This window comes from Salvelinus alpinus, chromosome 9, assembly GCF_045679555.1.
Source record: "Salvelinus alpinus chromosome 9, SLU_Salpinus.1, whole genome shotgun sequence".
NCBI lineage: Eukaryota > Metazoa > Chordata > Actinopteri > Salmoniformes > Salmonidae > Salvelinus > Salvelinus alpinus.
The window spans coordinates 9,987,841-10,000,504 of NC_092094.1; the positions used below are offsets into that span (position 1 = coordinate 9,987,841).

The 12,664-nt window shown below is 44.5% G+C and overlaps 1 protein-coding gene across 1 annotated transcript in view; it reads right to left on the reverse strand.

Moving 5' to 3' along the window:
• Positions 1–7,138: 7,138 nt before the first annotated feature.
• LOC139584270 (calcium/calmodulin-dependent protein kinase type 1D-like) overlaps positions 7,139–12,664 on the reverse strand; it is a 58,914-nt gene continuing 53,388 nt past the window's right edge. The window contains exons 10-11 of the mRNA XM_071415908.1: positions 12,467–12,632; positions 7,139–12,294 (exon numbers count right to left, since the gene is read on the reverse strand). Coding sequence (XP_071272009.1) covers positions 12,113–12,294; positions 12,467–12,632 — 348 coding nt within the window. The 3' untranslated portion in view covers positions 7,139–12,112. The remainder of the gene's footprint in view (positions 12,295–12,466; positions 12,633–12,664) is intronic.

Below are 12,664 nucleotides of genomic sequence, written 5' to 3' on the forward strand. Positions count from 1 at the left end.
ACTGTCAAGTGTCTTCACTGACATTTTCAACCTCTCCCTGACCGAGTCTGTAATACCTACATGTTTCAAGCAGACCACCATAGTCCCTGTGCCCAAGGAACAAAGGTAACCTGCCTAAACGATTACCGCCCCGTGGCACTCACGTCGGTAGCCATGAAGTGCTTTGAAAGGCTGGTCATGGCTCAAATCAACAGCATCCTCCCGGACACCCTAGACCCACTCAAAAGGTTCTACAGCTGCACCATCGAGAGCATCCTGACCAGTTGCATCACCGCCTGGTATGGCAACTGCTCGGCATCTGACCGTAAGGCACTACAGATTGTAGTACGAACGGCCCAATACATCACTGGGGCCAAGCTTCCTGCCATCCAGGACCTACATAATAGGCAGTGTCAGAGGAAAGCCCAGAAAATTGTCAGAGACTCCAGTCACCCAAGTTATAAACTGTTTTCTCTGCTACCGCACGGCAAGCGGTACCAGAGCGCCAAGTCTAGGACCAAAAGGCTCCTCAACAGCATCTACCCCTGTTACGGTTACATGTATCCTGTGTGTATTTGTTTTCTCTCTTTCTGCCCTAGTCACAGGTGGCAGTCATCAGTCGCCAATCAGTCGCCAATCAGTTGCCAATCTGAAGACACGCCTGCTCCTTTTCCCTTACCCAATCACATCCCCTTTCCCTTGGTTTAAATGAAACCCAATCAGTTGTCTCTGGAGCTATCTCTCTTTTGTTTTTGCGCCTACATGTCACATTTGTCCGTTATTATGTATGTATTGTTGTGGTGTATGTGTTGATAAAACGTTTACTGGAGACAAGAGAACAAGTGGAGACATAGGACGAGGTGGATAATTGTATAATAAGGCAGGTTTATTCAAGTGTAAAAATATTAGGCAAAGCGTGCAGCACGGCTCCTTTCTGTCTGATTCGTATGGAATCGTCTGGGAAAGAGGCCCTCTACACAGTACATACAGATTATATAGGCAACAAGCAAAGTAGGTTGATCTTGTCGTCTGGCCTTCCGATTGGTCGATCTGGGTCGTGGGTAATCCTGTTCGGCCTGATGTCGACGTTTCCATTGGCCCTTCCCACAGTTCATTGTCTTAAAGTCTCATCCTTGAGCAGAATGCATGTGCATCTGTTTTAACAGAGTCCTATTCATGGGGGAGGGTTGAGTATGTGGGTCTGTGGTTACTTAACAAGGTACAAAATGTGGGGGTATAGTGGGGGATGGGTGGATGTTGTGCCAAGTTATAGCTTATGTTGAGAAGTGGTTAAAACAAGTTACCAGTATCTTATACAATTTCTTACATATGACTGTTTGTTTGTTGGTGGGAAAAGGGGATACAAAGCCAAGTTGCCCTTGGGCATACATTACCCGTAGGAAAACTTTGTCTAAGTACCCTAGTTAGAGCTGGGCGGACCACCCACTGTATTTTATTGGTTAGTTAGCTAGCTGTTCATGAAGCAGGCTAGACTAGCTTAGGTTTAAAAAAAAAGATGTATTATTTCTTTCCTTGGGTCCAGCTCAGCCCCTCCCCCATTACCGTGTGTTTGACGGTAGATTTAGGTTGTCTGTTGTTTTTAGTTCCTACTGTTCCTTTTCACTGTTATGATTTGCCTGAGATATGTTACGGGTCTCGTTTCCATCCCCCCTAGACTGCAGGGCCAAAGGGATTCGTAACATAAGTGGGGGCTCATCCGGGATATGTCTTTACTGACACCCATGCCGCTCGTGCAAATTATGGTGGTGGTCTAGTTCAGTGTTGAGCGTCACAGCTGGGAATAGCTGATGTAGCATTAGTGTTTGCTATTTGTTGGCTCTTGTGTTTTAGTGGTAGTTCAAAATGGCTACTTTTGATTTGAAATCCTTTTTGGATAACCCTACGTGAGAGGTTTTTGACAAATGTCGTAGAGTTGATTTACTGACCTTGGCTGACCATTGTTCTGTATCTATTCCGCAGAGTTTAGTTAAAGCAGAGGTTAAACACCTGGTGTTAAATGTTTTGTTGGAAGAGCAAGTGCTTGTGTTACCGCTGCCTGAGCCTACTACCCATGTAGGGGAAGTTGCTGCTCCTGTAAACCCGTTGGTGTCTGAGAACGAGGGCGAGGCTAAAGCTCCAGCCACATTGCTCCGTTTTGATCCACTCTCCCCACTGCCAAACGGTGATGCCATGAGGGATGTCCGTGCGACACGGCTCCAATGGAGGCGGAAGAGAGAGCCCAAATTATGCGAGAAAATCTCCAGTTGGAAATGTGTAAACTTGAGGCAGAAAAAGAAAGAGAACATACATTACCCGTAGGACAACTTTGTCTAAGTACCCTGTTTGTTTGTTACCTATGCATAGTCACTTCACCCCCACCTACATGTACAGATTACTTCAATTAGCCTGTACCCCTGCGTACCGGTGCCCCCTGTACATAGCCTCGTTATTCTTATTGTATTACTTCTTATTATTACTTTTTATTTTAGTCTACTTGGTAAATATTTTATTCTTCTTGAACTGCACTGTTGGTTAAGGGCTTGTAAGTAAGCATTTCACGGTAAAGTCTACACTTGTTGTATTCGGCGCATGTGGCAAATAAAGTTTGATCTGATTTGACACCCTGATACAGACACAAGCGCTAGCACACACACTCTACACACACGTACATTGTAATATTGTTGTATGGTGGTATTATACATTTTGTATTGTAGATATGTAGTGGTGTGATAATGTTATATGATGTACTGTTTTACCAGGAAGAGTAGCTGCTGCCTTGGCAACAACTAATGGAGATCCTTAATAAATACAAATCCCTAATGTTGTTGGTGCAGTTTGACTGCAAGTGAGACAATTTCATCTTCTTCCTTTTTCTTTTTATCCTCTCTTATAGATGAACAGAGGCAGGTGCTGGAGGCAGAACAGAGAAAGAAAGGATACCATGAGAAACAGTATAATTATATAATAATATACAGTATATAATAATATGATATATGATAATATACAGTATATAATAATATGCAGTATATAATAATATACTGTATATGATATATAATAATATGATAATATACAGTATATGCAATGATTCCAGGTTATTTTTTATTTTACTCCTGTAACAGTCTCTATAGATTGGGGGTATAATCACAGCACAATGTGGATGGTAGCCTGTGTGTAATCAGTCAATTGAGGATCCAGTAACTTGATCGACCAGTCTATCCTCATTCATCCCATCCCTGACCCCCGACCTCTAACCTCTGACCACTCAAAGCAAGACGAGAGGACCCGAGAGCACCAAGCAGTGGCTAGAGTTCCACTACGAGTACGAGTGTTGTTGTCATAGGTCTCTCTTCATGTAGTGTTGTGTTGTCTCTTTTGTCGTAATGTTTGTTTTGTCCTATATTTTTATTTAATTTCTTTTTAATCCCAGCATCCGTCCCCGCAGGAGGCCTTTTGCCTTTTGGTAGGCGGTCATTGTAAAATATTTTTTTTCTTAACTGACTTGTCTAGTTAAATAAATATACTGACTGATGTCTTGAGATGTTGCTTCAATATATCCACATAATTTTCCTGCCTCATGATGCCAACTATTTTGTGAAGTGCACCAGTCCCTCCTGCAGCAAAGGACCCCAACATCATGATTCTGTCACCCCCATGCTTCACGGTTGGGATGGTGTTCTTCGGCTTGCAAGCGTCCCCCTTTTTCCTCCAAACATAACGATGGTCATTATGGCCAAACAGTTCCATTTTTGTTTCATCAGACCAGAGGACATTTCTCCAAAAATAACGATCTTTGTCCCCATGTGCAGTTGTAAACCGTAGTCTGGCTTTTTTATGGCGGTTTTGGAGCAGTGGCTTTTTCCTTGCTGAGCGGCCTTTCAGGTTATGTCAATATAGGACTTGTTTTACTGTGGATATAGACACTTTTGTACCTGTTTCCTCCAGCATCTTCACAAGGTCCTTTGCTGTTGTTCTGGGGTTGATTTGCACTTTTCACACCAAAGTACGTTCATCTCTAGGAGACAGAACGCGTCTCCTTCCTGAGTGGTATTGTCACGCCCTGACCTTAGAGAGCCTTTTTATTTCTCTATTTGGTTAGGTCAGGGTGTGATTTGGGTGGGCATTCTAGTTTTCTATTTCTTTGTTGGCCAGGTATGGTTCCCAATCAGAGGCAGCTGTCTATCGTTATCTCTGATTGGGAATCATACTTAGGCAGCCTGTTTTCCACCCTAGTTTGTGGGATGTTGTTTTTGCACAGTAGCTGTTTAGCCCTGCAGAACTTTACGTTTGTTTTAACGTTGTTGTTTTTGATGTTCATTCTGAATAAAATAAAATAAGATGACCACTTTCCACGCTGCGCTTTGGTGCCATTCATTCAACGACCGACGTAACAGGTATGATGGCTGCGTGGTCCCATGGTGTTTATACTTGCATATTATTGTTTGTCCAGATGAACGCGGTACCTTCAGGCGTTTGGAAATTGCTCCAAAGGATGAACCAGACTTGTGGAGGTCTACAATTTTTTTTCTGAGGTCTTGGCTGATTTCTTTAGATTTTCCCATGATGTCAAGCAAAGAGGCACTGAGTTTGAAGGTAGACCTTGAAATACATCCACAGGTACACCTCCAATTGACTCAAATTATGTCAATTAGCCTATCAGAAGCTTTTAAAGCCATGACATATTTTTCTGGAATTGTCCAAGCTGTTTAAAGGCACAGTCTAAAGGCACAGTCAAATTAGTGTATGTCAACTTCTGACCCACTGGAATTGTGATACAGTGAAATTATCTGTCTATAAACAATTGTTGGAAAAATTACTTGTTATGCTGTGACTAGGGTGGGCATTCTAGTTTCTTTATTTCTATGTTTTGGCCGGGTATGGTTCTCAATCAGGGACAGCTGTCTATCGTTGTCTCTGATTGGGAATCATACTTAGGCAGCCTTTTTTCCTTTGGTGTTTGTGGGTAGTTGACTTTGTTAGTGGCCTGTATAGCCCTAGTAAGCTTCACGGTCATTTTTGTTGGCGACATTTGAAATAAAAGGGAAAATGTACGCTTACCACACTGCACCTGGGTCCGGTAATTTCCACCTAGATGACGCCCGTGACACATGCACAAGAAGATGTCCTAACCAACTTCCCAAAACTATAGTTGGTTAACAAGACATTTGTGGAGTGGTTGAAAAACTAGTTTTAATGACTCCAACCTAAGTGTATGTAAACTTCCGACTTCAACTGTATGCAGGTGTAATATTTCTGTTTTATATTCACTCCTTTGCAATAGTACTCCACAGCAAGTTTCCTGAAGTTTGAGGTATTTTTCAAGGCAGTCATTTTGTAGTCTACAACTTATAAACAGTAGTACATCTCAAAGTGATTTTCATGTCTGCTTTGTAAAGCTTTGTATCATGTTTTGTATTATGCTGTTTTTGAAGAGAAGATATTTTAATGATGATTCCCACACTGTACATGTCAGCACCCAAAGCCAGTGAGCTCACAAAAAATCTAAATAAGGAGTTACAGTCAGTATCCTAATGGGTGATTCATAATAAACTGGTCTTAAATACATCTTCAACTAAAAGCATTGTGTTGGGTTCAGAACATTCTCTAAGACGTAAACCTCAACAGGAGTTGTGTATAAATGGTGTGACCATTGAGGTTGAGTTGTTGAGGAAGATGAACTCCTAAGTGTAACATTGGATGGTCAATTATCATGGTCAAGTCATACTGACAAAGTTGATGTGAAGATGAGGAGGAGCATGTCTGTTTTAAAAAGATGTTCTGCATTTTCTTTACACAGTAATCGACTGTACTCTTGTCTCATCTTGATTACTGTCCGGTAATACGGTCAAGTGCAGCAAAGAAAGACCTAGCAAAGCTGCAGCTGGCTCAAAACAGTGCAGCAGGCCTTGCCCTTTACTGCACACACAGAACTAACATCAACAACATGCCAGTCCTTCCTGGTTGAGGGTTGACAAGAGATTAACTGCTTCTCTTCTAGTTTTCATCAAATAATATAGTACCATTCAGCTCAGACACCCATACATACCCCACAAGAGACACCACCAGGGGTCTCTTCACAGTTCCCAAGTCCAAAACCGACATCTCATGGAACGGTGGTGACTGTGAGGGGACACAAACACACGCAGACACACTAACACACACATCATTTTTGTTGTTGTATTGTTTGTATATCGTTGTATATTTACATTTGTGTGACTGTCCTTGTCTGTCAGTGTATCAGTGTTTTGTTACTTGTCATGTTATTTTTGTGGACCCCCAGGAAGAGTATCTGCTGCTTCTGCAAAAGCTAATGGAGATCCAAATAAATAAACGTAGAAAATCAATAATAAACATTCCTACCCAAGCAAATCTGGTTCATGAGATTTATATTTACACAGGAAGGAGAGGACCTACTTTCTTACGAACATATATATCTATACTCATTGTTCTTTAGTGACAGTTAAAACTTTTGCACAATATATTCTCCTTCTCCCTGTTGTGTGTGAACTTAAAACCATCAACTTTGGGAGAGAGTAGCAAGGCGAGAAGAGATAGAAGACAGAGAGAGAGAGGAGGAGAAGAGAGGGAGACATCAACTGGCTGTTAAATTCAAAGCACAGTAACCAAACAGAGCCTGAGCAGGGGGAGCACAGCAGCACAGTTCTGGGAACAGCCAGAGCCTGAGCAGGGGGAGCACAGCAGCACAGTTCTGGGAACAGCCAAAGCCTGAGCAGGGGGAGTACAGCAGCACAGTTCTAGGAACAGCCAGAGCCTGAGCAGGGGGACCACAGCAGCACAGTTCTGGGAACAGCCAGAGCCTGAGCAGGGGGAGCACAGCAGCACAGTTCTGGGAACAGCCAGAGCCTGCGGAGGGGGAGCACAGCAGCACAGTTCTGGGAACAGCCAGAGCCTGAGCAGGGGGAGCACAGCAGCACAGTTCTGGGAACAGCCAGAGCCTGAGCAGGGGGAGCACAGCAGCACAGTTCTGGGAACAGCCAGAGCCTGCGGAGGGGGAGCACAGCAGCACAGTTCTGGGAACAGCCAGAGCCTGAGCAGGGGGAGCACAGCAGCACAGTTCTGGGAACAGCCAGAGCCTGCGGAGGGGGAGAACAGCTAACTAAAGTACACTACATGCTACAGACTTTCTGCAACGGAACAATGATTATCAAATTACTTCAATCTTTATTTCGTAGTTTGTCATTTTCAGTGTTTAAATAAAACTACAGTACAGTGGTAATAGATATCATAAGCCTTCTTTCATTCTTAGCCTTGTATTATACAAATCTAAAACAAACCCCCAACTATGGGATATATCAAACTGCCCTCACAAGGCTATGAAGTATGAGCCCAACTGTCCTGATGGCACGTAATAATATGCAACGTGTGCTTCAGTCAATACATGTATCATCTTCATCATCATCGTCATCAACTTCAACATTAGCTCCATCACCATAACTGGGGTTTCATGTCCTCAAATGTTCCTCAAAGAATTTCCCTGAGAACGTGTTCAAACGCTGCATCCTTATGCTAAGCATGGCTTCACAGTTGCATCGCAATGAATCCAAAAACGTCCGTCAAATAAAATACTAAACGACAAAAGCAATAACTATACCTTTATCTTATTAACATAACATTTATATATTTCAACATAAAAGTCTAGTGACCCACGTACATGTAAGTACTGTTCTTACAGACGTCATTAAATATAAGACAATACATAATACATTACCTTTCCATTAGGAAAAGCGTACAATCAAATCAGAACTGTCACTACAGTAATATCAAAACTGATTTGATCATCTCACACTAGTAAAGCACTTCATTCACAGATGTGTGTGTGGGTGCATGACTCTGCAGATAGGTAGATATTTATTTCACTGACATTCTATATCCAGAAAACGCAAAAGAAAATATACAACAGCTCTTTCCTACAGTTGGGAACAATGAAACAGTGACGTCCTCAACCGTAACAACAACTGCAGCAAAACATTCAAGCTTTTAAAACAATTAGAAACTATGATTGAGAATAATATGGAATTACTATTTTAGCCTTGAATGCTCTGTTTCAGTTGCATGAAACGCTAACTCCACTCAACGGTTTCCCATGGTTTCCATGTGCGATGTTAAACACAAGGCATAGAGGGTGTTCTGTGCCCAACACTCACAGTCTCAGAGTTACAGCAGTCTCAGTCACAGCAGTCTCACAGTCACAGAGTTACAGCAGTCTCACAGTCACAGAGTTACAGCAGTCTCAGTCACAGCAGTCTCACAGTCACAGAGTTACAGCAGTCTCACAGTCACAGAGTTACAGCAGTCTCACTGTCACAGAGTTACAGCAGTCTCACAGTCACAGAGTTACAGCAGTCTCACAGTCTCAGAGTTACAGCAGTCTCACAGTCACAGAGTTACAGCAGTCTCACAGTCACAGAGTTACAGCAGTCTCACAGTCACAGAGTTACAGCAGTCTCACAGTCACAGAGTTACAGCAGTCTCACAGTCACAGCAGTCTCACTGTCACAGAGTTACAGCAGTCTCACTGTCACAGAGTTACAGCAGTCTCACTGTCACAGAGTTACAGCAGTCTCACAGTCTCAGAGTTACAGCAGTCTCACAGTCACAGAGTTACAGCAGTCTCACAGTCACAGAGTTACAGCAGTCTCACAGTCTCAGAGTTACAGCAGTCTTACAGTCACAGCAGTCTCACAGTCACAGAGTTACAGCAGTCTCACAGTCACAGAGTTACAGCAGTCTCACAGTCACAGAGTTACAGCAGTCTCACAGTCACAGATTTACAGCAGTCTCACAGTTACAGCAGTCTCACAGTCACAGCAGTCTCACAGTCACAGAGTTACAGCAGTCTCACAGTCACAGAGTTACAGCAGTCTCACAGTCAGAGTTACAGCAGTCTCACAGTCACAGAGTTACAGCAGTCTCACAGTCTCAGAGTTACAGCAGTCTCACAGTCACAGTTACAGCAGTCTCAGTCACAGCAGTCTCACAGTCACAGAGTTACAGCAGTCTCACAGTCACAGAGTTACAGCAGTCTCACTGTCACTGAGTTACAGCAGTCTCACAGTCACAGAGTTACAGCAGTCTCACAGTCACAGAGTTACAGCAGTCTCACAGTCACAGAGTTACAGCAGTCTCACAGTCACAGAGTTACAGCAGTCTCACAGTCACAGCAGTCTCACTGTCACAGAGTTACAGCAGTCTCACTGTCACAGAGTTACAGCTGTCTCACTGTCACAGAGTTACAGCAGTCTCACAGTCTCAGAGTTACAGCAGTCTCACAGTCACAGAGTTACAGCAGTCTCACAGTCACAGAGTTACAGCAGTCTCACAGTCTCAGAGTTACAGCAGTCTTACAGTCACAGCAGTCTCACAGTCACAGAGTTACAGCAGTCTCACAGTCACAGAGTTACAACAGTCTCACAGTCACAGAGTTACAGCAGTCTCACAGTCACAGAGTTACAGCAGTCTCACAGTTACAGCAGTCTCACAGTCACAGCAGTCTCACAGTCACAGAGTTACAGCAGTCTCACAGTCACAGAGTTACAGCAGTCTCACAGTCAGAGTTACAGCAGTCTCACAGTCACAGAGTTACAGCAGTCTCACAGTCTCAGAGTTACAGCAGTCTCACAGTCACAGAGTTACAGCAGTCTCACAGTCACAGAGTTACAGCAGTCTCACAGTCACAGAGTTACAGCAGTCTCACAGTCACAGCAGTCTCACAGTCACAGAGTTACAGCAGTCTCACAGTCACAGAGTTACAGCAGTCTCACAGTCACAGAAGTCTCACAGTCTCAGAGTTACAGCAGTCTCACAGTCACATAGTTACAGCAGTCTCACAGTCACAGAGTTACAGCAGTCTCACAGTCACAGAGTTACAGCAGTCTCAGTCACAGCAGTCTCACAGTCACAGAGTTACAGCAGTCTCACAGTCACAGAGTTACAGCAGTCTCACTGTCACAGAGTTACAGCAGTCTCACAGTCACAGAGTTACAGCAGTCTCACAGTCTCAGAGTTACAGCAGTCTCACAGTCACAGAGTTACAGCAGTCTCACAGTCACAGAGTTACAGCAGTCTCACAGTCACAGAGTTACAGCAGTCTCACAGTCACAGAGTTACAGCAGTCTCACAGTCACAGCAGTCTCACTGTCACAGAGTTACAGCAGTCTCACTGTCACAGAGTTACAGCAGTCTCACTGTCACAGAGTTACAGCAGTCTCACAGTCTCAGAGTTACAGCAGTCTCACAGTCACAGAGTTACAGCAGTCTCACAGTCACAGAGTTACAGCAGTCTCACAGTCTCAGTGTTACAGCAGTCTTACAGTCACAGAGTTACAGCAGTCTCACAGTCACAGAGTTACAGCAGTCTCACAGTCACAGAGTTACAGCAGTCTCACAGTCACAGAGTTACAGCAGTCTCAGTCACAGCAGTCTCACAGTCACAGAGTTACAGCAGTCTCACAGTCACAGAGTTACAGCAGTCTCACAGTCAGAGTTACAGCAGTCTCACAGTCACAGAGTTACAGCAGTCTCACAGTCTCAGAGTTACAGCAGTCTCACAGTCAGAGTTACAGCAGTCTCACAGTCACAGAGTTACAGCAGTCTCACAGTCAGAGTTACAGCAGTCTCACAGTCACAGCAGTCTCACAGTCACAGAGTTACAGCAGTCTCACAGTCACAGAGTTACAGCAGTCTCACAGTCACAGAGTTACAGCAGTCTCACAGTCTCAGAGTTACAGCAGTCTCACAGTCACAGAGTTACAGCAGTCTCACAGTCACAGAGTTACAGCAGTCTCACAGTCACAGAGTTACAGCAGTCTCACAGTCACAGCAGTCTCACAGTCAGAGTTACAGCAGTCTCACAGTCTCACAGTCACATAGTTACAGCAGTCTCACAGTCACAGAGTTACAGCAGTCTCACAGTCTCACAGTCTCAGAGTTACAGCAGTCTCACAGTCACAGAGTTACAGCAGTCTCACAGTCACAGAGTTACAGCAGTCTCACAGTCACAGACTTACAGCAGTCTCACAGTCACAGCAGTCTCACAGTCACAGCAGTCTCACAGTCACAGAGTTACAGCAGTCTCACAGTCACATAGTTACAGCAGTCTCACAGTCACATAGTTACAGCAGTCTGACAGTCTCAGAGTTACAGCAGTCTCACAGTCACAGAGTTACAGCAGTCTCACAGTCACAGAGTTACAGCAGTCTCACAGTCACAGAGTTACAGCAGTCTCAATAATTAAGACTAATAATAAAAACCTGGTGAGTTCCCATAGTGTAGCCTCCTAACACCACCATACAAACAGGTCTTCTTTTTGTCTCTCGGTGGACAGTCTTACAACACGGCAGTGCTATGACAAAGATTTCAGGTGGTCATTTTAATTTTACAGTACCATATTTTAAAGAGATGGAATAGGATCTTAAAGCTGCAATCCATAGCGGTGAAACAGCGATATTAACACAACAAAGACGTTACTTCAAAACAACCAACAGTTTTTACTACGTTGCCGGATGCTCATTTCCTCAAAACAAAAACAACAATAAATGCGCCTGGGGTGGGGGGTGTGGGGGGGGTGAGCACTACTTTCACAACTACTGGCTAAAATTATACAATGTTTAGAGTGAATATTCAAAAAGAGGTGAACATTTAAGGTTGCAATTCCTCCGTACCGACCCAATTCAAGGACTGGGAGACTGACCCCACTGGCCACCCTCTGGTCAGGAGGACAGAACGAGACAGTCAGTGGTCCTCATCTCTTCTCCACCAGACCTGTGGCCCGTTAGCAGGCAGAATGTTCAAATAGGAATAAGTATGGTGTAGAACAGATAAGTTAGATAGAATAGGAAATCCTGTCAGTTCTCGTCATTCTATTTCACATCACTGAATACACCTCCTGTGGTTTATACGGACATCAGAGTGCTGCACTGAGACTGCAGTCAGTGCTGATCCATGGTAAATGGAGCCTTGAACAGCTCCTCAGGTTCTCAGTCCCAGCAGCTGAGAATGGGCGTGGTGGGCAGACTAAGAGAGACCAATTGTGGAATTCTGAGGGGCGGAATTGTAATCATGGAATCCCGACTCAAAGCTCTGTGGTCTCCCAGCTGACCTCCCGTGGAACCTGATGTCATTTAGTCCCCGTGTGGATGGTGGTGACCGTGGAGGGGCGTGGCCGGGGCGCCTCCACCACTGCCGCTGGAGCCACCGCCTGTGGTTCTACATGTGGTTCCACTCCAATGCTAACGGGGGCGTTGCAGGCTGCAGGGGAGGATGGCAGAGGAGGGAGAGTGGACAGAGGTTGTAGAGGACCTAAGGGGAGAACCAGAGACGATAACCTCAATGACTAGACGAGCACAATCACTAAAGTCTTAGTGGAAACCAATCAATGACGGAACAAAAATCCTTTAATAGACCCCAACAGAGCCAACGTGACACGGCCTGCTCCCCCAACATCTTAAAGTAAAAGGAGTCATTCACTCACGGTCTTTGCGTGAGAGAGAGGCACAGTCTACAGACATGCTCTTGGCTGGCATAGAATTCTGTCCTGGTTGGTCCATACTCATACTGCTTCCAAAGCTGCTGCCCAGACTACTGCCCAACTGGAGACGCCTCATATGACGGATCACTGCTGTGGCGTTAAACGCTTGCTGTGGAGGAGACGGCGAGAGACAGAAGGAGT